The sequence below is a fragment of the Ciconia boyciana genome, chromosome 25, assembly GCF_034638445.1.
Source record: "Ciconia boyciana chromosome 25, ASM3463844v1, whole genome shotgun sequence".
Taxonomy (NCBI): Eukaryota; Metazoa; Chordata; class Aves; order Ciconiiformes; family Ciconiidae; genus Ciconia; species Ciconia boyciana.
In genome coordinates this window covers 4,422,663-4,448,814 of record NC_132958.1, presented here as the reverse complement: position 1 = coordinate 4,448,814, position 26,152 = coordinate 4,422,663, and the positions used below count along the sequence as shown (strand labels likewise).

Here is a 26,152-nt window from a genome sequence, read left to right as displayed (position 1 = left end):
AGTCACTGGCTTTGTTGGGGACTTCTGGCTGCTTTACAAAGCAATTCCAGTATTATTATTGGAATAAAAGCATAACAACTACTAATCCTCTGTTTAAATGACCAGTTAAGTTCCCTGCAGGCAATGCTCTGCCAAAACATTTATCCACCTAATTTTATTTCATGTAGTTTTTTTAAATTCAGACTTAACCTTTTGTGATGGAGGTTGTAGGCACTTCTTTTTAGAAGCACATTTTACAGACTACTGGGAATGTAATTCCTTGGTGCAGGGGAGGGAGAAGGCCTCTGCTTATCCACGTTAAAGGTGTCTTGCAGAGCTGTGAAAGTGCAAATTTCCTTTTAGGTCACTTGACCCCTGTTTTGTGGAGGAGCACTGCCAGGCAGAATTGAAAAGCTCAACCTTTCTGCAGGTAAGTGGAATCAAACCCCTTACTCAGGGTACAGGACAGGCTTTTCCCAAGCTGGCAGCATCACACAGCAGTGAAATACTGTGAGCTCAGTGAGGACGGCAAAGCCAGCCCTTGCCCAGGACCTCCCGGGGTCTGTCCCTCGCTGTCGCCTGTGCGCCCCTGGGAGTTTGGGCATGGAGGAGCTGGAGCAAACCATGAAGGAAGGGGATAAGTCAGGTCTCTGGGTGCTGCTTCTCATGTGTTGAACAGGAGCCAAAGCGTGGGACCAGCAACTGCTCCTCGCTGCCTGTTGCGTGGGAGCAGAGGCAGCTGGCAGCAGGGCAGCAGTTCTTGAGGGCAGGAGCTTTTGGAGGCCATGCCAGGAGAGCGGGAGGCTGCACCTGGCCAGCCCGTGGGGCTGTACCTAGTAGCTCTGGCTCTCTGTGCCTGGAGCTGGTGGCAATGTAGCTATCTGACATGTCACATCTGCTGCCCCAGTGTGGCTGATGGACATGGAGCCAGTCAGGGCTGGGCACAGTCACCCTGGGGGTATTCACACAGCAGAGCTGTTTGATAAGGAGCGTTTGGGATGGATGGAGCTGGAGCCTCTCTTCCCTGAGGATCAGGTGAGTGTAGCTGGCAGGAGAGCTTATAGGGACCCCCTGGATCTGCAGCTCTGAGGGCTTTGTTAGTCTTGCATGGGGGTCTCTCCCAGGACTTGTTGGCACCGGGTGAATATTTCTGCAGGTGCAAAGGAACTGGAACAAAGTCCATCATCTGTGGTACGCAGCTCCTACAGCGGCCAGCAGTTACTGCTTGGGAAAAGCAGTTAAGAGCAGGGCATATCCTCCAGCTTCTGGGGTGTTAACAACTTCCTAGGCTGAAGCTGTATCCAGAACTTCATGGGGAAGGGTGAGAAATCTGAAATCCAGGTGTGTCCAAAGTCTTTTTGAACCCATGTATGCTGTTAACCTCCAATACAGCTCCTGACAACCCTGTCATTTAGCTATGCAGGATGCGGGGAAAAAAACAGGCCTGTGATATACTGAAAGGTGTGTGCTGCTTTGAGGCTGCACTCCTGGGACCTGTGCTCGCCGTGGTGGATGTTGAAAAAGCAGAGTTAAACCTCATCGCCTGTACATACTGCGGTGCAAGTGGGACAGGACAGGTATCTGGTGATGCTGAGTTCATCCTTGAAGCTTCTGAGGTTACATCCTGGGATAACCACAAGTTCAGCTGAAAACAAAACAGGAAATTTTCCTGGTTTTTAAGCAAATAGGAGTGGGGGAGGGACTGCCATAAATCTTCTTAGGATGTCATTTGGCCTGGAACAGCATGTTTCGATTCTTCCTCAGGTTGTTTTTCCCACCACACTCCTACTTTCTGATTTGAGTCAAACTTCTAAATTGAAAGCCAGATCTTCAAAGGGAAGAGGAGAATATTCTGCCTGGAAAATGTTTAACTGAAATATTGCAGCACTTCTGAAATGAATGGTGTCATTTAGAAAATGTCAAAACAAAAAGCTTCCATCTTTTGAGTTTCCTCTTTTTCTCTTTTTTTTTTTTCCCCCCAGAAAAAAGTATTCCCTGACTTTGACATGAATTTGTAAATAGTTTGTCATCTCACCACATACATCCCCCCCAGGCTTATTTTCTTAGCAAATGAAGAAATGTCACCAAGCCCTGGCTCTGCCCAAGAGACCCTAGTGAGGGGGGAGGACAAGGTCAATTGTAAAAAAAATATGAGGAAGCATCCTCTAGAGACAGCTACAGATTTATGATATGGGTAATCATGTCATCAGCACCACTTTATCGGCTTTTTCTTCTCTCCTTCTCTGCGCGCCTGTGGCTTTTGGTTTGCTGGAGGAGGAGTGAGAGAAAAGCTGGCAGGAGAATTTTGATATGTTATCATTGCTGTTGTTTTTGTCTGCGTAGTAATGGGCACTTATGTGTATGTCTCTGCATGCTTGCATGCGATCTCTGCATTTGTGTCCGTCTCCCTCATTCCTCCCTTATCCATCCATGCACAGCATGATATAAACAAACCTGCCTCTGGACATGTCATGGCTTAAAATAGATGTTCATACATCAGCCTTTCTACAGCAGCAGCGGCAGCAGCAGGAAGACATGGCCGACTGGATCTGACTACAACACTCACTTTGAACCGAGAAATCACAGCCCTCACAAAGGTAGAGTAACGGGGTGGGCGTCTCCTTCCTCCTGCGTGTCTGTCTGTCTGTCTCTGCGGAGTGTGCGGGGCTGAGCAGCCTGCGCTTGTTCAGCTATGCCTCTTCAGAGCTCGCTCTGTGCATCGAGGCAGGCTCTGGCTGTTTCTCCCCTTCCTCCGAGCATGGCACGCCTGGCAGAGGGGCTCCGGAGGCAGCCATGAGTGTGCTCAGGGGAGCGGGGTGCGAGCCCCCGGGTTTGGCTGCCAAAAGGGGGGGGTACAGCTGATGCCTGTGAGGGTTTTGGGTGCCAGGAGTGCTTTGGGGTCTGTTCTGAGGTCTTGGATGTGGGGCAGTTTCTCTTCCTCTGCAGCACTTTGGGGGGCTGGCATGGTGGTGTGTCGGGGGTGGGATGCTGGAAGCCGGCTTTGGGCCTGGGGTTTCTAGAGATACGTCCTCGGATAGGTGTGGATTGCTGTTTTTCCAGCCAGCTGTAGCAGTAAGAGGGTCTGCTATTTGGCTAGTTACAGCCTTATACTGATGATTTAGTTGCTTTTTTCAGACCCTTCTGCTGTTTGTTTCTTAATGCTGCCGGGGCTGGTGGCATATGGCTGTGCTGCAGCCAAGGTCACACAAGGTTTAAGGGCCCCGGCACACGGCCATGCTGAATGCCTTTTCCAGGTGGGGTTTGCCAAGTCTGAATTCCCAGCGTGAAGGAGTCCAAAATTCATCAGGGCAGGGGAGATGTGTCAGGGTGAGATCTGGCCCGTACCCCATGCTGGGGGAATGTGGTGTGCTCGGTGCCAGGGCTGAGCAGTGCGGGCAGGGCTGACCTCTCCTTGTGCAGCACCCCAGGATGCCAGGCAGGGTCTGAACTGCCACCCTGCAACAAGGAGTGGGGAGGGAGACATCCATGAGTCTCTCTGGACTCCCTCTGAGCTCCCCTATGCCCTTGCAATGTTTTTCTCCTCTGCACGTTGCCAAAAAATGGCTGGAGGCTTCTTCCTTCTGCACCGTTGGCTGCTGGCTGGCGCCTTAGGCAAAATGTCAAAGCAGACAGACATGCTCTGATCCAGCCTGGCCAGCCCAAGGTCGCTGCGTTTCCTCCCCCGAGTCCCAGAGACAACTGGCCGGTGCTGAGCTGCTCCTGGGGCGGCTGTGATGGGATGCTCTTTGGACACCTTCCAGGGTGGCTCAGGGCAGCAGCGTGATGGTGGGAAAGAGAATTGTATTCTCATGTGTGGGGGCAGCAAACGAGCAAAAAAAGGCAGCTCTGACAAACGTCTGGCTGCAGGGACTGTTCACTGCTCCTCATGGGTAAGGCCATCCAGGGAAGTTTCATGCAGATGTGTGACAAGTATCAGCATGATCTAAAGGTCTGAGAGCAGAGCTGTATCCTAGAGGATCGGCTCTGTAAAATGAGCTTTCTCATCCCCTGAAATTAACTCTTCCCACCCCAAACCAGTCCTAGATGTTCAAATGTAGCTGCAGGACTGCTGTACTTGGAGGGGTTAATTCTGCCTCTCCCTCCCCACAGGCTTTTGTGCCTGGTCCGTAGGAGTCTGGGTCGTGGCCAGACTCTGTGTGGTGCCATATGGAATCCTCCACCTGTTTGGGGGCTTTTCCTCCCCAGTCCTGGTGGCTTGCCCAGACCTGGCCGCCTTTCATTGCTTCTGATCGCAGGTTGGCAGCATCAGTTCTCGAGCTGGCATTGTCCCGCTGGCAGGCAAAGCCCCAGAGCCAGCTCAGAAGGAAGGTGGTCCTGTGTAGAACATCTCTTGCCAATATGGCCTCAACCCAAAGTCGTGGGGCTGGAGCAAAACCTCAGCCTGTGGAGACTCAGCAATCTGGCTGCCTCTCTGGCTTCCCTCACCAGCCCTGGCATCATAAACTTCTCCCCAGCAGTATGGCTTCTTGGAAGGGAGTGTAGGTGATACTCTTGTCTCACACTGGGAACCACTGGGTAGCTGACTTGACACAGCCCTCTCATCAGGAAGGTGAGAATTGGCTGCTTTGGGCTGGTATTTCTACAAAAGGGATGGAGTGAGAGCTCCCCAGTTCTTCTAATGGCGTCTCCACTGCTTCCATGACAGGACCGTGGGTGGCAGCAGCAGCAGAAGCGATCTCCAGGCCACTCTCCGGCCTTCACGAACCCACAGGTATGCCTTGTGGGTCTCGGCAGCTCCAATGGCTTTCCTGTCCAGGTTCTCCAGGAATGGCACCAGGTCACCGAGCCGAGGCTCACGGGACGAGCGCAACAACCACCCCATCCTCAGCGTCTTTGAGCTTGAAAGGTTACTGTACACGGGAAAGACAGCCTGTAATCATGCTGATGAGGTCTGGCCAGGACTCTACCTGGGCGATCAGTATGTATCGGAAGGGGACAAGAACTGGGGAGTTCAGGGCTATTTTTGTGAAATGGGGAAATCTGGGAGGGGGAGGTTGGGAAATGTGAGGGAGAGGAGGACATGATGGGTGTGGTACATTGGGACAAAGGAGGAGGAAGGACATAAGCATGGCTGTGCAGAGAGTTCAGAGCACTGCTGTGGTGGAGTAGGCGGAGGTGGAGTGTCTCTGGAGTCAGGGACTGAGAGATTGACTTAAAATTCAAGAATCTTAAGAGTCTGGCATTTTTCCTTTGCATCTAGCTTTCTCAGACGTAAATGTTCAGGACAGCCCTTACGCTGTCCTTGGAAACTTTTCTTTTAACTAATCTAAACTTATGCATCTCTGCACTGTTTCTGATTCTCTGCAGAGATATAGCGGCCAACCGGCGCGAGCTGGCTCACCTGCGCATCACCCACATCCTCAACGCCTCGCACAGCAAGTGGAGGGGGGGTGCCGAGTACTACGAGGGCACGGGCATCCGTTACCTGGGCATCGAGGCCCATGACTCGCCTTCCTTCGACATGAGCCCCTACTTTTATCCTGCAGCTGACTTCATCCACCAAGCGCTGAATGAAGGTTGGTGGTAAAGACTTCTGGGAGAGAAGTGGGGAGCAGGGATGGGAAGAAATTGCCCTGGACAGGTGGGAAGCTGGATTGACATCCTATTGCTAAGCATCCTAGAAAACAAAGGTATTTCTAGCCTGGGATGGTGTCTCCTGCACTGGATCACCTCCTCCAAAGAGGGAACAGGCTAGATGAGAGCACCGGCCCCCCAGGTCACAGCGCAAACCTGTGTCCTGAGCTGCGGCTGGTCCTATTCACTCTGTATTGGGAGATCACGATACACTGATACCCTTTGCCAAGAGGGGGACCTCAGTGCATCACAGTCATACTGTAACTGGGGCCCTACATCTTACCCCAGAGGCTGCGCACCTGAGCCCCAGCTCCAGGATGCACCACGGCAAACAGTTGGGTCCTCAGTATTTTTTTAATTGGGATATTTGGTCTGCTGTGACACAGCCCCTGTGTTTCACCCCCAGGAAGGATCCTTGTGCACTGTGCTGTCGGGGTGAGCAGGTCGGCCACTTTGGTCCTTGCCTACCTCATGATCCGCCACCACATGCCCCTTGTAGAAGCCATAAAGACGGTCAAGGACCACCGTGGTATCATCCCCAACCGGGGTTTCTTGCGCCAGCTGGTCGCCCTGGACAATGCCCTGAGGTTGAAGAGGAGTGCGTGAAGGAGGACGAGAGGGGTTGTGCGGTGGGAGCGTTGTGTGTGCGGTGCTCACCTGACCCCGATGCCCGCTGAGTGGCAGAGACAGGGCTTTCCTCACGGTGCAGACGCTTGGCAGCTAATGGATTACATGCAACTGCCCCCTGGGCCTCCTCCTCAGCTAAGGGGGTCCCCAGACATGCGAGCTATTCCTAGTGGTAAAGCAAGCATAGGCCCTCAACCTGCAATCTTGCCACCTAGGTAGGCCTAACATATAGCCTCCTTCCCAGCCTGCTCACTCCAAGATGCCTCCGGAGGGACTCAGCCCCACGTTTCAGGTTACTCTGTCCCTGTTCAAGCCCCTTCAAGGCTTCGTTCTCCCACGTGGCAGATGCATTTGCCAAGCCAGTCCTGTCCCTCCCTCCCAGGAGACTGAAGCTCTGTGTGTTCCTTGTCTTGTTTCCCATTCGTTTTTGGTCTGTGTAGCAATGTGAATTAGGTCTGGTGTGTGGGCTCAGGCAAACAGGCCTTTTGTCGTAGTGTTTGGATGTCCTCCATGCCTAGTGTTAACCTGTAAAAATAAAGACAGTGCTAAGGAAAAAGTTTGGCCATCCCTCGTGTGCTTTGGGACAGACTTTATGTGTTCAGGCTGGGATCCGCCACAGGAGTCGGCGGGAGAGCATCGCCCCGAGTGCTCTGGGTTGAGGTGGACCTGAGTCCTCCAGATCCTCTGTCCAGGCGCTAAACCTGTCAGACCCCACTGGTGGTCAGTGCCTGTGCTGGGCCTCCCCGCTCTTCTTTTCCAGCAGTGGGGACAGAAAGGGGAACTCCTGGTGGAAAGCAGAGCTGGGCTGGCAGTCGCCAGGGTCACCATCCATCACGAGGTGGCGATGTCGGTCTCCCAAAGGCAGGCAGGCAGGCAGGCACCAAGCTTAACCACCCAGGCTTGCAGAAGGGCCCGCTGTCCCGGGGGCCTCCAAAAAACACCTTTGCTGCTTGCAGAAGGGATAGGCGAGCTGAGCCCCAGGAGGGTGGCCAGGGCCAGGTGATGGCACGAGTGTCTGTGAAGGCACCAGCCATATGGGTGCTGGGTAGCCCCACGGGTGCTGGGCTGCCCCTGCATGCTGCCAGCACTCATTGTCCGCCTGCTCTTATTATAGCCCCATTCTTCCTCCGCTTCCTGAGAGCGCACGAAGCACCGCTCGGCTGCCGGCTATATGTTGTGCTGCGATCACGTAAACATGTAGCGAGAGGAGCCCGACGGCCATGCAGGGTGAGCTGCTTTGCTTGGGGCACGCCGAGGCCCGGGCTGTAGCACCCCATCACTGCTAACTGGTGGCCCCAAACAATCCTGCTCCGGGGAACGCCTGCCTTTAGCTCAAGTGCAATAAGGAGAGCAAACTTCAGTTTGCAGAAGCTGTGGTGACCTGTGTGCTCGTTGCCCAGCTCCTGAGCTGGGGGCTCTGCTCTTACAGGTCCCTGAGGTGCCCTGGGGTGCTCAGGGCACGGCACCATCCCAGGAAGGCACTGGAAGAGAGGACAACAGACCGACTGCTGGCAGCGGGGCCAAGGTTACCCCGAGCAAGGGCTGCAGACACCGAGACAAGGAGGAACTGGTGTTGGGCAATGCACAGGGGCTGGTCATGCTCTGTGGCAGCGCTACTGGGACTGTTGGACGTGCCAGAAGCTTCGGCGGAGGGAGATTGCAGCTTGGCAAGGTCCTGGGGGGTGTAAAATGCCTCCCATCTGATTTTGCAAATCTGCTTTGTGCTCCTTGCTGCTGCGCAGCTCCCTTTGTGCAGCCTGCTGCTAATCGGCCCCCAAATTCAGAGCGTGGCTGTTGTTTGACAAAGCTGGGATCAGGGAGGCTCTGAGCACGCGGGCAGATTGTGTTTGGAGGATCAGCAAACTAACCCCGAGAGCGAAATCACTGACGGAGCCCGTGGTGTGCTGTACCTTGCTGTGTGCTTGCAGTGGCCGGGCACGTGTGTTGGGAGATCAAAGTATAGCGTGGGAAAGTACCCCGATTTCAGGAGGGCTGTCAGCACAGACCCAGCCACCGGCAGCAGAAACCTGCCTGATCCCTGGGGCTGTTGGTGGAGGAGGATACACAGAGCCCACGATACTGCCATCCCTGACATGGGGCATGTGGGGGCACACGGAGCCATTTCACAGCCCCACACTGCCAGTCCTGCTGCCCTCACGGTCACCGGTCACCTGCAGGATCCACAGTTTGGATGGAGATGCTGATCATGGCCAAACCCATCCCCTGCACAAGACTGAGAGCCACCAGGAGCTCAGTGCGTTCCGGGAAGTTCCCCCAAAGGGCTGTTGAGTTCCCCCAAAGGACAGGCTGGGCTCCAGCCAGGTGGCAAGGGAGGCAGGTAATCCACACTTGGGTCATGTGCAGAGCATTTCTGCTGGATGATGGGGCCCTATGTGAGCAGAGCCCCTTGCCTGTGCATGTTTCATGGGAACGCGCGTGGCAGAAAGGTGCACCGTGGCCACACGTACCACGGGGATGCGCGTGGCAGGAACGAGGATCACAACACGCGTGGCAGGAGCGCAGGTCACGGGAGCAGCCTGGGCCCTCGGCGTCTCAGCGCCCACGGCCCGGGGAAGCCGTGCCTGGAGCTCCCACGCCTCGCCCTGCCCCAGCCGCGGGGGCCGGCAGCGGGGCCCGCCAGGGCGCTCGGCGCTGCGCCCGCCGCGGGGGCGGCTCCGGCGAGGGCTCCGGGGGGGCCGGGGCTGCCGGGGCGGGGTTTGCGGGCAGGGCCGCTCCCGGCCGCCCAGCCCAGCCCAGCCCAGCCCCGCTCCCGGCCATGGCCCGGCGCCGCGCACGGCGGAGCCGGCCCGGCCCCGCGGAGCGGCTGCCGGATGCCCCCCTTCCAGTGGTGCCACGGTGAGAGCGGGCTGCGGGGGCGGGGGGGGACGACGATGCGGGGGGGAGGCTGCGGGGCGTGAGTTTGGGGGGAGCGGGCATCCGCCCCCCGGCCGCTCCGTGCGGCTGGGGAAAGTTTCGCCTCGCTGCCGGTGCCTGCCCGCCGCCCTGCCCTGCCCTGCCCTGCCCTCCCCTGCCCTGCTCTCCCCTGCTCTCCCCTGCCCTGCCCTGCTCTCCCCTGCCCTGCCCTCGCCGCCCGCAGCCAGCCCCCGCTCCGCAGCCGTGCGGGGCGCGGCGCGGTCCCCGGGCCGTGCGGGCCCTCGGCTGCCCGGCGGCGGGAGCCCCGGTCCTGCCGCCCTGGGGCTGCGCCGGGCGGGGGTGAGCCGGGGAAGCAGTTTTACTTCCAGAGCAGCGAGTCCTGCCCAGCTCCCAGGAATAAAGCCAATGACTAAATGAGCTTGCCGTGCTTTCGCTTCGTGTGCTAGTTGCAATGAAAAAAAAACCCAACCCTCTTTCATGTGTCCGCAGAAGTGGAATAAACTTATTTTTAAAGGACCCCAGACAAGGCCCTGGCTCCTCGCTCTCGTGTTCGCTGTAAGAAATCCTCAGGAACGTGGAACTGAGTTTGCACATGTGAGGGGGTTTTGGTTTAAATGAGAAGTGGTTTATTTTTATGACTAAGTAGTTGAGAAGCTGCGCTGGGAATTCCACCATCAAAGCCCTGCCTGAGCAACAAAGGCTGGGTTATTTTAATTTATGAAAGGGTTACAGCCTTTGAAGCTAAATATAATGCAACCGGTGGCTTCCTCTCCTGTAACACATACCTTGTGTGTTCTTGTGCAACTTGGGGGATAAGAAGCCACTGGTCCTGCAGGCAGTTAGCCCTGGACATGTGGTGAGTGCATGGGTTTCCATTAAACGGGGTACATGTAAATGCTCCACAGCAGAAAATGCAAACTTGGCTGTGTTAAAGAAACATCCTAAATAAGAGAGACTTTGCTTTTAGAGGCTCTGAGCAGCCACAGCTCTCCTCAGCTTCCCAAGGCACGGGCTTTGGGAAAGACCGTGAACAGAGCCCACCCTTGTTCAAAGGCCAAGATGTGGGTTTAGGAGACCAGCCATGGGCATCTGACTTGTACATTTTGGCTTTAAGCCCTGAGCTTGCAAATATTTAAATCAGCGGAGTCCAGCAAAATTGCTTATCTGTGCGCTTGCTAAGGACCTTTGCAGAATTGGGGCCACTGGTGTAAATAAGTCTGAGACCCAGTAAAGAAATCGCATTTTCAACCTGAATAGGTATATTCACAAGATCTTAACAGACAGCGTATACTGTGCTGCCTTGGCATTTCAGCTCCTCTTTTGCATCACAATTTTTCCTCCTGTTGCTCAGCTGTAGTTCAGGGGACTTTGCAGTCAGCGGGCATGAGCCAGGTAACTTTATTTGGAGGGGAGAACTGCTTGGCTTAGGGGCAAGTTTTGCAGGAAGCCTATTCCAGCATCACAGCAAAAATAATATGGAAGCTGCATTCAATTTTCTGATGCAAAGCCCACAGCCTTTGTGTGGGAGTAGAAAGAATGGTTTTATTTAATGACCTGCTGAGTTTTCCGTTTGTTTTATTGAAGAAGAATTGGGGTGAGGGAGAAGCTCTGCTCAGCAAAAACCCTGTGCCTGCGCAGTACGGGCAGAAACTTGTGTCTGTCCTGACTTGAAATACTGCGAAATACTGCAAACTGTTGTGTCCAGAGGGCCAAATCACGCGGCATCGCTGGAGCACAAGGGTCTGCGTTTGCAGAGGTGTCGGCTAGGCTGTTTAGTGGGGTCGTGATGGTTAAGTCATGCTGTAGGGTTTGGGGAGGGGGGAGCAGGGCTGGGGTCACCCCGTTAGCCAAGTCAACCAGAGGCACCACGTGCCCTCACCGCAGCTTGCAGCAGGGGTATTTAGGCCAGCTCAGCACTTAAGTCTGCCGGGGAGCTGCGTGGGTTGGAGGAGGAGGAGGTGAAACCCACAGCCCCAACGGGTCGAACTGTACCTGTGCTGCTTCTGCTTACAAAGGGCAGGTTTTGCAGTTTGCATGAAAAAATGCTTTGCTGGCAAGATGAACCGCCTTTCTGAGCATCCTTCTTGTAGTGAGAAGGGTCCAGAAAGTCAGTGCATGTCTGTAGGTAGTTTCACAGATGTCTAGTCACCCCTCTTTTCCCATTTTTCAACTAAGTAATTGTTCTAGCATGCTATCTTCAGGGATTCTGGTTTCAGGTACAAAACCGGTAGGCTTAAGCTGGTGGAATGAGTTGTTTTGGTTTGCATTTGGTGCCCATCAGGTCTTCATTTCATGTTGGTTAAAACCAGATTTGAACCATTCCCCTTGAACTAAGAATACGGACGCCTTTCTCAGGCGAAGGGGTTTACGCTAATCAAAACCATCGCTCAGCCAATGCGCCCACCATGCCGATGAGCTCTCGTGGGGAGGAGCGGGAGGGGAAGGGGCTGGCCAGGGTTGGGAGGACCTCGCTTTTCTCATTGCCTCGCTGAGACCCGCTGCTCGAGGGCTTGTCCTGGCAGGACCTTCTCATCTCAGCCGAGCCGATGGCTGTTCCCCAACCAGGAAAGGGCACTTCCCCGGAGCCGTGCTCACTTTTCGGCACTGCAGCCTGGAGCTCATGAATTCTTGAAAGCCTATTTAACAGGAATGAGCCTTGCTAAGCTGGTGAGTCTAAAATTAGCCTTGCCAGCTGTGTTGCGGCTGGCAGGGACATGTTAGACTGGCTTCTCTCTGCTTCCTTCGGTATGGGGCTGCAAGTTACAGCATCTCTTGTTCCACCTCAGTTTTTTCGCTGCTGCTGCTGGTTTGACCGCCCCTCTCTCGGCACCCATGTGGTTTTATGTGCAGCTGTGGCCACCTGTGGGAAATTTGGGCATCTAACGTGGAGCAGTGCTCAGTAAGCAGCTTGCGGGGTCGGGGAATACGATTTCTGCCTCACGGGATGGGGCACAGCCGGGCAGAGTGTGGGGACCGTAGGGACAACCCCGTGCAGAGGAGCGATGTCTGGGTGCGATGTTCAGGAGTTTGTACGCTGGGTTTTGAGCCCTTTAAGACGAGTGCAGAGGGATGCGCTGGGGAGTTAGCATGGGATTGGCAGGGTTTGTCTCCCTCGGGGCTCTCCTTCCCAGCCCACCCGGTACTTCTCCTGGAAAACCTCTGGGACGCACATGCCAGCCTTTCCCTGCTCTCTGCGGAGCTGATTCTCCTCCTGCTATCCCCAGACAAGGGCTTTTCCATCTCATCACGGGTGGCCACGCAGCAGCCCACGGAGCAGGTCCAGGTCATCCCTCGCTGGCTGGCGGTGAGCTGCGGCACGCGCAGAGCAAGCGCTCGCCGTGGCCAGCAGCAGCCCTTTGGGCCCCTCTCCCGCACCTCTCTGGCTGTAACTTGGGTTTGGGCTGTTTCTGTCGCCACGGCTCTTGTGGCACGGAGGGAAACGGCCGGTGCTTTTCAGCAGATTCTTTGAATAGCTCTCAGTTTGAAATACACGCAGGAAGCATTATTGTTTCACTTGTGACCCGTTATTGTTACCACAACCCACCGCGCTCTGTTTGGCCAGCTTCAAGTGAGGCTTCCACCGACCGTCAACAGCTGCTCTGCAGCCTGCGTCCCACCATCACATGCACCAGCATTACCTCATTTAGTCGCTCAGAGGTTTTTTTCAGAGCTGATATACTTTCTTTTTTTTTTTTTGGAGCATTTCTCAATCATTTCCAGCAGGGAAATGGAAAAAAAAAATAACCTTTCCTATTGTCTTTTCCCGCACCTGGTGGTCTCAAGAGCAGAAGGCTGGGAGAGGAGGACCCGACAAACAAATCCTCCCTTTCTCGTTCTGTAGATGAGGTGGCTGATGAATTGTCTCCGGCGATTACAAGAGGCAAAGATCAGCAAGTGGCTCTGCCCCCTGTAGCAGGAAAACCCCATTTCCTACAGTCCAGACTCTTGTCTGGTGTTTGCTCTGGCTGCACAGCGGCAAACCGTGGTCCCTGGAACCAAGAGCCTCTCTGGCCACGGTGGCTTTGGCCATTGCATCACTGCGGCACGTAAATTCAAAGTGCACCGCAAAGCAGATACCCAGGAATGGCTGGGAATTGAGTGTCCCAGGGCAGGATCTCACCCCAGGAGTGCCGCCTGCCCGTCCTGCTTGGGCTCCCCTTGCTATGCAGATGTCCTGGGCCTCTCTCGAGCACACGCTGCTGCCTTCTCTCCCCATCGCAGCAGGGAGGAAACCAGACCAAACCTGGGATCCCGCCACTTGTGCAGAGGTTTCTGCTGCTCGCTCTCTTCCTGTCTCTGCTCTCTGTGGTGGAGAGCAAATTTCATCCTCTCATGAGAAACAGGCAGAGGGCTTTAGTGGGCTGTAATTAAACCCAGAAGTGTTTCTGTAGGAGCTTTTTGATGAGATTGCGCAGCACGGGAACAGAGGGTGCTGAGCGGAAGGGGCGGGGGGAGATGCTCTGTGGAGCACAGATGGGGCTCGGGGGCTGCTCTCCTTTAAAGTCCCATCTGAGCGAGATCTGATGAGAAATCAAAGCTCCAGCTCTTGTGGGGTCAGCATGATTTGGAGACATAAAAAGCAGTGCTTATCTAGTGCCAGAGCCTGACTTTGCATCGGCTCCCAGCAGAGGCAGCTGCAGTGGGTCTGGTATTTCCGTGCCTTTCCGCCTTGGTTAGGTGGGGACCCTCCTGGGGTGGCCGCGCTGTCACCGGCTCTGCGTGACGCCCTCCTCCGCATGTCCCCTGCGGTGTCAGACTTGGAGCAAGACATGGTGGCCCAGGCAGCGGCGTGTGGCTGGTGCGTGCTGGCACCCACGTTTTTGCTCGGAAAGGGGATTCAGTCACTGTGGTGCTGAATTTGCTCCTGCACAGCCCCGGCGCTTCTCCCAGCACCAAGGACGAACCAGCCACTTGCTCTTTGTGGCTCCCATGGAGCAATGACAGACGCCAACTGTTCTTGTTTTTCAAGCTCTTTTTTTGTGCTGTCCTTCCCTAAATCCCCTTCCAGCCTCCATGTATTTCTCTGGAAATGAAAGCACGGGGCCTCCTTTTCTCCCAGACGCCTGGATTCTGCCTGGGGTGCATTTGTGCTGCTGGAGAAGGGTCTCGTGACTGTAGCAATGCAGCGGTGTCTGCTGCCTGTGCCGCACTGAGCTGCTCTAAGGGGCTGCTGCTCTTCCTGGGGAGATCTCTAGTTCACAGGCCACCAGACGATGTCTTGGCATTGGTTTCTGCCCACTTTGCAAACTCCAGAGGGGAGGGAGTCAGTCCAGGCTCTCTCCACTCTCACAACTTCTTCACTTCTTTTTCCCCTTTCTCCATCCTAAATGCTTTTCTCTTCCCCCCCTAAAGGGTGCTCCTGCAGTCTGGGGCTGATTTATACCAGTAAACCCTGCACGATGCCTCCCATCACGTTCCAGGATCTGCCGCTGAACATCTACATGGTCATTTTCGGCACCGGCATCTTTGTCTTCGTGCTCAGCCTCATCTTCTGCTGCTACTTCATCAGGTGAGCCGGGGGCCGTGGTGGTGGGTTGGCATCCCTGGGGCACCCCCTGTCCTTCCCAGCACCCCGTTGTTTTGTCCCGTACACGGGAGCCACTCGCCACGAGGATCTGCCCTGAGGAGCGGGGCCGGCCGCCCGCCGTGCTCGAGCCAGGCGTGATCGTGGTCCCCTGCGGCCGGAGCAGGGCAGGAAACGCAGGAAGGGGCTCTTGTTTTTCAGGGGACCGTGCAGAGGGACGCATTGTGTCGGGCAGGGAAGGAGCAGTGCTGTATGGGAGAGGATGTGTCTTTACATTACACTCCCTGTTCAGTGAGGGCTATTTTTAAACCCAAAGCCGAGGCAGCAGCTGGTGTTTCTGCAGGGCCCGGGTAGCTCAGTCCTTCCCTGCGGGATGCCCCGGCTCTGCCGATGTCCCGTGCGTCTCTCAGCCGTTTTTGGGACTGCGGAAGCACATCTTAGTGCCTCGGTTGGAGGACAAGCGAAGGCTGCGAGCAGTCCCCTTCTCCCCAGGTCTTGCTGGGTTCCTCTGCCAGGCCATTTTCCCCAGCGCCCTTGGCCCGGCCAAGGTCACAGCAGGGCTGGGAGCTGCCGGCGGGCAAGCACTGGAAATACAGCGTTTCCTGCGCCACGAACGACTTCCTAAGGCAAACAATCGGGGCTGCCGGCTCTTATCGCTGCCCGCCGCCGATTCCTGCCGGTGCTGGAGGCAGCACGGGGCCCCGTAGTACCGCTCTGCCCGGGGCACGGCCTTGGGCTGGTGCTGCCCGTGGCTGCGCTGCTCCGATGGCACAAGCACAGCCTCAGAGCTGCTTATCCCCAAATCCTGGTCGGGAAGGGTGCGTTCCCCTGATTTCAGGTGCCTCCCAAATATTTTTGGCTGCACTGTTCTGTCGTGACCCTTGAGGATGCTGTAAAACTGATGGTGCCTTTTTCTCCCCCTCTCCAGCAAACTGCGACACCAGGCTCAGAGCGAGAGGTTTGGGTACAAGGAGGTAAAGTTGTTTGTTGTTTCCTGCACGTACCCGCAGCGATTCGGGACCAAGCGGGAGGTGGGCGCAGGCAGGTGGGGACACAGCGGGGACCGATTCTGCTCGTCCCAGCTGGGCACATTCAAAAGCGGTGTGACAGGACACGCTGCCCGCTGGGCCCGGGCTCAACCTGCCCCTGCCCAGCTCGGTTCAGCTCCCACTGGGACTCCTGGCAAAACCCCTCCTGACGTTAAATCCTCTGCCTCCTTTTCTCCCTCAGGTGGTTTTGAGGGGTGATGCCCGGAGGCTGAACGTGCACGGGGTGAGTGGTACCACCTCTGGGTTTTGACAGAGTTGGGGCTAACGGGGCCACTGCTCTGGGGCACATCCCCTCTGCTCCATGGGGTTGAAGGTGGCTCACAGGCAGAGTGAGGCCAGGATGGGGACGTGCCGGCACCGCGTGGCTGGGAATCGGGAGGAAAAACCCCTCCTCGGGGGCGGTTTGGGAACTGGGCTGAAATCCCGGCTGGAAATACCCGGGAATAGGCACCGCAGCAGCAGGATTTCCCCAGCCACAGCATTTCTGGTGGGAGCGGGGCCACGCGTGGGTGTTGCGCCGAGTCCCACATGTTCGCACCCACCCTCACCCTCCGTCTGGCCTCCCGCAGCAGACCTGTGCCGTCTGCCTGGAAGATTTTAAGGTGAAGGAGGAGCTGGGGGTGCTGCCATGCCAACACGCCTTCCACAGAAAGTGAGTACGGCCACAGTGGCCGGCGGAGGGCTGCGGGGAGGGGGGATTTCCCCAGTGGGGATTTGCATCCTCCCGTGTTTCTGCCCCGCAGGTGCCTGGTGAAGTGGCTGGAGGTGCGCTGCGTTTGCCCCATGTGCAACAAGCCCATGGCGGGTCCGGCACAGCCCCGCGCCGGCATCGGCACCCTCCTGGACGAGCTGGTGTGAGCAGCCCCGCTCCTCGCTGGCCAGATCCTGCCGGGGCCATCGCAGGACCCACACGCGGCCCCACCCGGTCCCGCGTGTCCCGGGGGATCGAACAGTTCGTCTCGAAGGACTTGGGATTTCTGAGTTGGGATTTTTAACTCACAGGTCGTTGCTTTGTTTCGGGGGGGGTTGGTTTGGGTTTTTTTTCCGTCGCCCCGGTTCTGCTCCGTGGGGACCGCGTGGAGCCGGGACCGCTTGGGGTTGCCCGTGGGAAGCTGCGTGTCCCCCGCTCCCTCCTCCCCCTTGCCGCACAGGGTATTTTTGTACCCGGTCCCCTCCGGACTCTCAGGCTCCCCGCGCCGCGCCGGGTTTGTGGCGAACGATTAAACGGACGGTTTCGCAGCCGGTCTGAGCCGTCAGCGCGCCGGCGTTTCGGGGAGCCTGGAGGAAGGCTCGGGGAGCCGGGGGAGGCCGAGACAGCCCCGGCAGCGCGGGGGAACAAGGGGACACCGGCGGCCGGGGGCCTGCCCGCCTGGCGACACAGGGCGGCCGTAACAGCCCCGCCCCAACTGCCGCCCCCTCCGCGCTCTGTTTGACCTGAACAAATAAAATGACGCCAGCCGTGACGCCGCCGACCCCCCCGGCGCTCAGAAGGGATTGTGCCACGTCGTAACGCAGGGCGCACACGTCACGCAGCCGCGTGCCGCTCCCATTCATCATGCGCTATGAACCGGAAGGATCAGGCGAAAGGTTCCCGCGTCTGAGCCCACTGCCGCGCCCCTCACCCCGAGGTTGGGGCGAGACCAGCCCCTCCCCCGGCCGTGCCGCGCTCGCCGGTGCGCACCGCTCTGCATCAACCGGGCCCGCGCTCGCAGCCTCCTTCCGCCCTTCCCCGGGCCGCAACGGCCGCCCTTCCCCGCATACCGGTGCTTAATTTCCCATGCTAATTTATTCACATATAGCCACGCCCCCCCCGCCTTTACGGCAAGGATGGGATTTTGCGACAGTGGCGCGGTTTGCGGCGTCTGTTGGGGGAGGTGGCGGCCGTCTGCTCTGAGGGGTTCCGGGGGTTTCTCCTCGCAGAGCGCTGCTGCCTGCGGTCAGTACCGGGAAGAGTATTAATGGTGGGGGGGGTTTAAAGGGGTTTTAGAGTGGGGAAGGTCGCACCGCGGGGTGGGAAGCGGCCCTGTGGTGCGGGCCCTGCGGTGCGGGCCCTGCCCTGCCCTGTTCGGGCCATGGAGCTCAGCGGCCTAGTGCGAGCCCTGAGGCTGGAGGGGCCGCGGGACGGGGAGCAGCCGCCCCCTGCTGTCCCGCCGGCCGAGCAAGTCCTCCTCCAGATCGGGCAGCTCTTCTCCGAGGGGGCCGGCGGTGCCCCCAAGGCCGGCGTGGTCAGAGACCTGGGTGCGCTGGTCGAGGCTGCAGACTGCCGGTGGCTCTTTGGAGGCCTGAGCCCTGCGACGCTGGGTGAGTTGGTGGCTGCGCTGAATGGTTACGCAGCACCCCCAAAGCAGGAGCAAGATGCTGCAGATCTCCCCAGTAAGGACAGAGCGTACACCGCTGCAGCTGAGAGAGCGGCAGATGTTGGCTCGGTGTTTCTACACCTCCTTGTGAAGCTGGAAGCTGCCAAGACCCAGGAGTCTCTGGGCGTTCCCGTGGTGGGTCCAATCCTATGCCGCGTGACGGGACCCATCTACATCTTTGCTGCAACGCATATTGTGGAGAGGCCCTGGACAAATGTGAGGTCTCAGTTGGTGGCACAGGAGCTGCTGGTGTTGCTGGTTCAGGCTGCAGGCTGCGGGTCGGTGGCTGAATTCCTTCGGGGAAAGAATGAAGATGAGGAAGGAAGATTTGCAGCAGTGATGGGGCTCCTGAAACAGGAGTTAACCAAGTGAGTAGGAAGGCGAGGGCAGTGATGGAGAGGGTGGCGTGTTTGGCTGGTCTCTGCTTAGGAAATACTGGAAACTTTTGGGAAACTGTGTGAGCTCAGGCATTACAAGACACTCAGTGATAAATATGGGGCCAAGAGCTTTACAAATACCCCAGTAATGGAAGGGGGGGTGGGGAGAATCAGTCAGAGCTTATTGTCAGCTGAGAGACCCAGGTGTGTAGGAAATGAGCATTCGTTAGTTCCAGTGTTCATTAGTTCTTACCTTTGTATTTCCAGAGACACTTGGAAGTGTAACCCTGCTACAAAATTCGTGTTCTCCTGGACGCTGCCTCACGTCACCCGGCCCTGGCTTAGCCATTACCTGGAGCGTGTCCTCCCACCGTCGCTGCTCATCTCGGATGACTACCGGGAGGAGAATAAAATCCTGGGTGTGCGCTGCCTGCATCATATCATTCTCAACGTGGTAAGGGATTTGAGAAATTAGATCCCTTTCTGGGTGGTGTTTGAAGGAAGGGTGGGCTGGATGCCTGTTAGGATTCCTAATTTCTCTTCCTGGTTCTGCAGTTAACCTTGCAGTTCTGCTCCATCTTCCATACTGTCCCTGTGTGTTTAAATATGCATAGTTCCTATATCTATTACACTAAGCAAAGAATTGCTTTGCCACCTTTTGAACTCAGCCGATTCATGTATCAGCCTGACAACAGTTTGCAGGGCAGGGTATTAAAGTAATGCCAGTGGAACCGCAAAAGAGCAGCTGGGGAGGCAAAGGAGAGTGGGTGCTCCTGTGCATGGCAGGGTTTAACCTGCATTTGGTACAGCACCTGCTCTTGCTTTCTCGTAAGCAGTGTTCCTAATGTGCAGGATGTGCGAGGATTGTTTTTATAACAGCTGGGTTTGTGAAGGCTGTTCTCTTTTACCAGGTTAAGCGGGTGCTGAATGCCATGCACAGGAATAATGTTCTGTTCTCTGTTGTTGCAGCCAGCTGCTGATCTGTGCCAGTTCAACAGGGCTCAGGTTGTGTATCACGCCCTTTACAACCATCTCTATTCACGAGAGGCCCCTCTCATCCAGGTAGGACAGCAGAACTTCATTTTAACCTGCCTTGCAGTATTGCGTTATCAGCCCCACGAGGGATAGCCGGCATAAGGCCTGAGGAGGCAGAACCTGTTTCCTCACAGACAGTCCAGTCAGGCTGTTACTAGCCAATGCTTGTGGCCAAGAGTCAAAGTAACTCAGTAGATTTCAGGAAGATCTCAAAGTGGAGGGAACTCTTGCCTCCTGTCCCCTTCCAGGTGGCAGCCTTGCTGAAGAGGGCCGGTAACAGGTAGTAGAAGTAGTCGGGTCTGTCAGGTGAACTGCAGCAGCTGTGGGTGGTCAGCGGGGTTGGAAGTTACTGGTGTTTTGGAGAGAACATTAGCAGGATTGCCCAGATTTACTGTCTCACACCAAACCAGACAGTACTGCTGTGCCTGCTGGACTTGCTGCCGATCCTGGAGAGAGCCCAGCGGCAGCAGAAGCAGGCCAGACCAACCACCCCCTGCGATGAGGTGCTGCAGCTGGTTCTGACCCACATGGAGGCAGAGCATCGCCTTGCGCTGCGGCGGGTGTACGCCAGGACCCTGCCTGCCTTTGTGCAGAGGTGAGAGCAGCAACCACAGCCCTGCAGGGACTTGCCTTGGCCTTGGTCTGTATCTCCCTTCTCAGTGTGTGCTTCTTCGTGTCGGCAGGCTTGGCATCCTGATAGTGCGGCACCTGAAGAGGCTGGAGCGAGTTATCCTGGGGTATCTGGAAGTCTGTGATGGCCCTGAGGAAGAAGCCCGACTGGGAATACTGGAGGCACTGCAATGCACCATAAAGCATGCTTGGCCCAGGTCCTGGTCTGGGGGTGAAAGACACTGTAGAAAGCATATCCTGAATGCAGTTCCTCTTCCAGAGCCAAAGTTACTGTTGCTTGAGGAAACGGCCCTGAAATCTTACGGAAGAATCTGTCACAGGGAGGAATCACTGGCATTACTGCTTTGCTGAAAAACCTGACCAAAAACTAAGCTGGGTCCTCATTTTGATCTGACTTCTGCCTGTTCTAGAAGCATCGACTTGGCTAAAAACTAAATCTATGTTCTCTGCGTGGCAGAACTGTGGAGTAAGCCCTGTGCTGTGAATTGGGCTGCCCCAATGACAGGCATTCCTGATACACCATTCTAAGGTTACCAGGGCCTGTGTCCTCCCTCTGGTGGGCATACTGAGCAAGGCAGCTTCTTCAGCCTCATCGCTGAAGCAGTTGCTCATCTTAGGGCAGCTACAGTCCTGCTCCACATGTAAATGTCAACTAGCAGCTCCACCTGAAGCGTCTAGGAACTGCTAAGCAAGGCTGTGCTTTCCCCTGGCTTGCAAAGAGGATTTAGAATAAGGTGCAGTTGCCGTTTCCCTTTGCAGAATGCCGTGCAGACTCCCTGTGCTCCTCAAAGCCCTGCTGAAGATGATCTGGGATGTACACACTGACCAAGGCTCGACACCAGAGCTGGTAAAAGCTGCCTTGCTCCAGGGGGCCACTGAATGCCTCATCCTGCTGGATCGCTGCTCTGAAGGGCAAGTGAAGGTGAGCCGGGGACCCAGCACTGCTTCATCTCTGATCCCTTCCCCCTTAGGAGGGGCAGCATGGTGCATGCAAGAGCCCACCTGCTTCCTCAGTCCAACAGTATTTTGAAAGCATCCATTTCCACCCACCTCAACATTAGTACTTGACTTGGTTGGTAAATGACTTGATATACATATCAACGGGTATCTAGATACGCTTTGTATAATTCTCTTCCAACAGATAGCTGGGGGAGGGTTGATAACACCATAAGCCCGAGTGTGCCAAGGCACTGGACATCGATGCTTTTCTTGTTTCAGGTCCTGCTGGAAGGCGTGTACAGCAGCTGCGAGGAGAACCGTGTACGGGAATGCCTCAGACAAGTGCAAGAGAACACGTGAGGCGTGGCTGATCAATGCTCACCCTGCTTTTTGTACAGTAAATTTTTTTTATTTATTTAAAGTTACTGTCTTTCTCATCCCACCCAGACCTCCCCCAAACAAGACACACTTGTGTGCTCGCCTAGCCACATGCGGGCTTCTCCAGCTTTAGAACAAAGCAGCAGTGCCCCCCAGTCCAGGTTCCTTCCCAGAGCACAGTCCGAGCTGAGCCTTGTGTGGTTGCAGACAAGGTGGGGAGTCTTCTTCCTTCCAACTGCGCTTCATGCAGGAGTTGTACAAAGTTGCTGCAATTGCCTGGGGTTGGGACAGAAACCCTTCTTTTCTTAAAGAAAACTATTAATTAGAATATTGAAAAAGGAGTAATTTTTGAGGGTCCTGCACAGAGTGGCAAAAGCTGGAAGGAGTTCTAGTGACAGATCTGGAGTCCTGTCATTCAGTACAAAATGTGAGTTCAGGAAGGAGTCAGGTTGCTTTTGTTTTGGTGGTTGGCTCTGTTTCTTCTTCATACTCTATTTCAATGTAGGGACGTTTTGTTCTGGCTGGTCCTTTCAGGGGAGTTTTCCCTTTAGATTTGGAGTGAGAGGCTTTCTTCTCTACTTCTTCTTCCTCTTCCTGCTCCTCTTCACTACTTGTCTCCAACTTATCCATGTCCTGAGAAGGAAACACAAAAGTGACATCAAAGCACACTGTGTACCTAAACCTCCTCTTTCTGCAAAATTATCTCGTGTATCCGATTCCATTTGATAATTCTGGCTCCCAGCTGTCTAGCCAGAGGAGCTGGGGTGTAGTGGATACAGCGCAGTCTGACTGTATCATTATGTTCCACAAATCTGATTTTGCTGGCTCTTATCCCATCACCAGAGACACCAAGAGGGCAGAGGTTACTTTCAAACAGCTCAGCCTGACAGTTTATACCTGGTGCTTCACCTACCTCAAAGTCACTGAGGTCACTGTCATCTGCTTCCACAAACTCTCTTTTATCCATGTCCTGTAAGAAATAAAGTCAGCAGCTAGTACGTGCACACCGAGCACAATACAGTGTCACAACTCGCAATGGAAGAGCCATCAAGGCCACCGCTTGCACGCACTTTCTGAGTTCACCTCTCCTAATCTCTTCTTCTCACCCCGACATTCACACTACGATGCCCAGCATACAGGTGAGTTAGAGGTGCTGCACCAGCTCAGGGAAGGATTAACTCTGGTGCTGTGGCTGAAAGCATTACCTCGTCATCATCTTCTTTCTCTGCATCAGACTCACTCTCGCTTTCTGCATCTTGCTGTTGTAGAGCTTTGTCAAAGGCGTGAATGGGGAAGTTGTAAATGTCTCCATACTGAAAAGGAAAATGTGGATTTTCTGTAAGTCACAGGAGGAAGACAGCCGTTGGTGCTAGGGTCATCTAAAGCCTCTGGCCTGCAGGGAGGCAGTACCAAACTAGGCTGAACTTGTGGCTCAGCCCCTTCCCTAATTCTGAAGTACGCACTCCTGTACAGAAAATGAGAGGCTCTGCGTTTTGGGGAAGCAAGTCCTCCAGCCTGTTACAAAGCCACTCAAGAAGGGCGGCATGCAGTTGTCCCCTACTCCTCCTACACGGGCGATGCCCCTCTTTCATAGCAATGCCTGTGTCCCTCCCTGGAGAACCCGCAGGACAGAGGGCAGTGGGAGCCATTTTACTGCTGTGCTCTGAAGGCAGTGATCCTTACTGTATCCTGTTTCAGTCTTTCCAGTAATTCCTTCTCAATGGCATTATCCAGCTGAGCAGCAATCAGAGCTTTCTCCTAATGGAGCAAAGAGGAAGTGTCAGTTGTTTGAAAGACACGTGGAACAGAAGCAATAGACAGAAGATTACATCAAAGTGTTATTACCTCTCTTCTCTTCTCTCGCCTTTCAATCTTTCTGCGTAAAGGAACGAGCTTCCTCCTACAGGGAACAAGAGCTAGTTACTGAATCTGTCAGCCTCTTGCGTAGCAGATGAGCAAATGCTTGTTCAGGGCAACAACCAGCAGTTATATCATTAGAAATGCGGCTGCAACTAGTTTAAGTGCATTTATAGACGCAGACTACACTGCAGTTAAATCCATTTCAGCCAGCTTCATTTACAAGCCTGCCAAAGCCTCAGGAAAGCAGCTAAGTGCACTCGGGCTCTGCGTACAGGGACAGTGGCTCAGCGGACAGACAGTGGTTTGATAAGCCAGACCAATGCGATCATTCTTAGTTGTGTCACTTACTGTCGCTTGAGCGTCAGCTTCCGGATGCGGATAAGGTACTGCGTGATCTTCGTAAATCGCTGCTTGCATTTGTGTCGGATGAACCGCGGCCAGTAGATGAGGTTCTCGTCTATCTCTTCCAGTGCTTTTTCATAGTTCTTGCTTAGCAGGACCTGGGTGGGGGGAAAGGGAAAGAGTTGAGCTATGGAGCAGCAACAAAGCGGGGACACATCTCCTCTTGGGAGGAGTCCCATCGCTCCCGGCCCGCCACCGCCTCTCCGTGCGTTACGTTAGAGCACGCCTGGTTAGCGGTCTGCTCTCGTTAACTCACCCGCTCCCAAAGCCGCCGGGGAAAAGCTGCCCGCTCTATCGTCTTCATGTACAGGTAACACCGACCTAAAGAAAAGAGGAATGTGATCCCAGGAGAGAGACTGAGCAGGGGGAGAGTGCTCGGAGCCGGGGTGCCCTCAGGCAGGCGGTGTTCGCCCCCTCCCCACCCAAGGGGTTGTCCATTGCAGCTGCCAGACTCTCACCTTTCTCCTCCCTGACGGTCGCATACTGGCTGTTTGCCAGCGGGCAGGAGGAGCGGTTGCACAGACCGGTCAGGTTATACTCATTGCGGCAGAAGTTCTGGGTTTTTGTCCTGGAAAGAAGAGAGGTGAGATGAAGGGGAGGGGCGGGAGTACCCCACGGCACGCCCTGCCCCTCGCAGCCGCCCACACCATCCTCTGCGACTGTCCCGTGTGGCCGTGGTGGTGGCGCAGGGACAAGGGGAACAGAGTGGGGCCTGAGGGGGCACCCAAATTTGTCCCTCCCACTCCTCTCCTCGCTGGAGCACCCTGCAGCCCCCCCGGCTGGCAGAGCTCAGCCCACCCCCGCCCCACAAAAACTCACGTTATCTTGTAGGAGCAGAACTGCCTGTTTCCCAGCGTGTCCCAGACGACCTGCGAGGACAAACAGCGGGTGACCCGCACCGCCACCGATCGCCCAGCGCCTTGTGCACCCCCTGGCTCCTGCAGCCCCCGGGGAGGCTCTAACGGGGGGGGACCCCACAAAAACTGGGGTCCCCTCTCTGCACCCCACTGGCAGGGAGGGTGCGGTGCAACAAGAGGCGCAGGGACAGCAGATGTGCTGCTGCCACATTCCCATTTACAGCCCCCCCGCACCCCCCGGGCTGGGGACGGGGACCCCCCGCCACGTGGTGGGTGGGAGGGGGAGGGTACGCCCCAGCCGGACGCAACCGACTCAGCGGCGGGGCGGGCGCCGATTGGCTGCGGCGCGGCTGCCTGGCGGCGGGGCGGACGGGACCGAATCAACCGGCGGACTCACGTCGTCCGAGTGCATGGTGGCTCCGCGGGCCGCGCGGCCTAGCGCGCCGCCATAGCCGGAAGGGGCAGGGCGCGGCGAGATCTCGCGAGAGCTGAGGCGCCGGAGGGGAGGGGCGGGGCTGGAGTGTCATGGCGGCGGCGCAGCGGGTTCTCCGCGTCGGGCCGCAGCGGTGTCCGGGCCCGGGGGAGCTCCGTGCGGGGAAATAAACCTGCGGCGCATAAACCCGGGAGGCTGTCGTGGCTTGTTGCTGCTGCCCGCCGCTAAAGGAGCCCTGTTGAGTGCGTTGTCCTTGGGCAGCCCCGTCCAGGTGCTGGTGGAGGCCTGTGTCTGGTTTGAGGCGCCAGGGTGGCGGCAGAGGGGGGTCCGGCCACAGGCCCTGGGTGCGCCCTCATTCCTCCGCCGTGCTTTCGGCGATAGGAAATGGCAGCTGCCTCAGCGACGGAGGGGACAACGGACGCCGTCAGGTCCCGGTGCAGACCCACGCTGTTCCATTTTACACCCCAGAAGCTGTGAGGGAAATGTTTTGTCTGCAGATTCTCTCCCCGGGGGGGGGGAAAGCTGTTTCCTCCACGGCTACCAAGACCCGCCTTGTCTCCTTCTCCCTCCCCAAGCTAGCGGTGCCTGGTTATATCGCTGTTAATGCACTCAAGAATTAGATTAATTTTTTCAGCAGGGTGGGTAAAAAAATCGGGCCGTTTGATGTAAAGATTACAGCCTTCGCTCAGAACAGAGAAACTCCATCAATGTCATTGGCGCTGCAGCTAATTTATTAATTAAAAAGTCAGAGCTGCCAGTGCCGGCGGGGAAGAGCCTGACTTGCGTTGCCGATGGGAACAGCCGGAGGCTGGCTGGCGAGGAGCCCACCTTGCAGGGATCAGGCCCCTCTGCTTTCGCGGTGCTCGCAGGGGGTGGGTTTCCAGAGCAACCAGCCACCGGGCCGCAGAGGGGTTTAGAGCTAGTATTTAACGGGGAGGTGCGCTGTGGAGGTGTGAATAGAGCCCCAAATAGAACAGCTCACATTTTTTCCTTCCATCACAGAAAGCAAACACGTTTTTCCTTTTATTCTTGGCAAAGCAGGGAAACAGGTGGAAGATAAAAATAACCAGTTTTTGAGAACAGGCTTAGCATTAGTCATTTCCAGGCAGCCTAAGAAATATAATTCCATCTTGTATGTGCAAAGCGAGGGGCAATGGGCCCACCGTGGATGTGGGATTGCCTGACAATAGCCATTTATGACCTTTGGTAATGAGTCATAAGGTACCAAATCTTGAT

General features: G+C 55.9%; 4 protein-coding genes and 1 non-coding gene across 6 annotated transcripts; 3 read left to right on the top strand and 2 right to left on the bottom strand.

The window, feature by feature from the left end:
• Positions 1-2,411: 2,411 nt before the first annotated feature.
• On the top strand, positions 2,412-6,720 carry DUSP26 (dual specificity phosphatase 26). Its single transcript, XM_072846120.1, has 4 exons — positions 2,412-2,576; positions 4,646-4,918; positions 5,308-5,516; positions 5,981-6,720. Exons 2-4 carry the CDS (start codon positions 4,740-4,742, stop codon positions 6,178-6,180), a joined length of 588 nt encoding a protein of 195 aa, XP_072702221.1. The 5' UTR covers positions 2,412-2,576; positions 4,646-4,739; the 3' UTR covers positions 6,181-6,720.
• A 2,184-nt stretch (positions 6,721-8,904) lies between these two features.
• On the top strand, positions 8,905-17,111 carry RNF122 (ring finger protein 122). 2 transcript variants are annotated; one of them, XM_072846036.1, is made up of 6 exons: positions 8,905-9,057; positions 14,428-14,584; positions 15,528-15,573; positions 15,830-15,871; positions 16,221-16,300; positions 16,392-17,111. In XM_072846036.1, exons 1-6 carry the CDS (start codon positions 9,033-9,035, stop codon positions 16,504-16,506), a joined length of 465 nt encoding a protein of 154 aa, XP_072702137.1. In that variant the 5' UTR covers positions 8,905-9,032; the 3' UTR covers positions 16,507-17,111. The 2 variants fall into 2 exon arrangements, with proteins under 2 accessions (XP_072702137.1, XP_072702136.1); XM_072846035.1 differs by having other exon boundaries at positions 16,218-16,300.
• Positions 17,112-17,130: 19 nt separating this feature from the next.
• Positions 17,131-17,225, bottom strand: LOC140643995 (small nucleolar RNA U13). Its single transcript, XR_012039719.1, has one exon. It is a non-coding gene; the product is annotated as a small nucleolar RNA U13 (small nucleolar RNA).
• Positions 17,226-17,255: 30 nt separating this feature from the next.
• Positions 17,256-21,383, top strand: TTI2 (TELO2 interacting protein 2). Its single transcript, XM_072846033.1, has 7 exons — positions 17,256-18,373; positions 18,650-18,836; positions 19,352-19,444; positions 19,828-20,012; positions 20,101-20,244; positions 20,807-20,969; positions 21,266-21,383. The coding sequence occupies exons 1-7, from the start codon at positions 17,721-17,723 to the stop codon at positions 21,344-21,346; spliced, it is 1,506 nt and encodes a 501-aa protein (XP_072702134.1). The 5' UTR covers positions 17,256-17,720; the 3' UTR covers positions 21,347-21,383.
• A 10-nt stretch (positions 21,384-21,393) lies between these two features.
• MAK16 (MAK16 homolog) lies at positions 21,394-24,977 on the bottom strand. The gene is made up of 10 exons (XM_072846034.1): positions 24,881-24,977; positions 24,446-24,495; positions 24,085-24,194; positions 23,883-23,947; positions 23,573-23,724; positions 23,210-23,264; positions 23,048-23,122; positions 22,570-22,677; positions 22,278-22,334; positions 21,394-21,997 (listed from the first exon to the last, which is right to left on the bottom strand). The coding sequence occupies exons 1-10, from the start codon at positions 24,893-24,895 to the stop codon at positions 21,809-21,811; spliced, it is 876 nt and encodes a 291-aa protein (XP_072702135.1). The 5' UTR covers positions 24,896-24,977; the 3' UTR covers positions 21,394-21,808.
• Between the last annotated feature and the right edge of the window lie 1,175 nt (positions 24,978-26,152).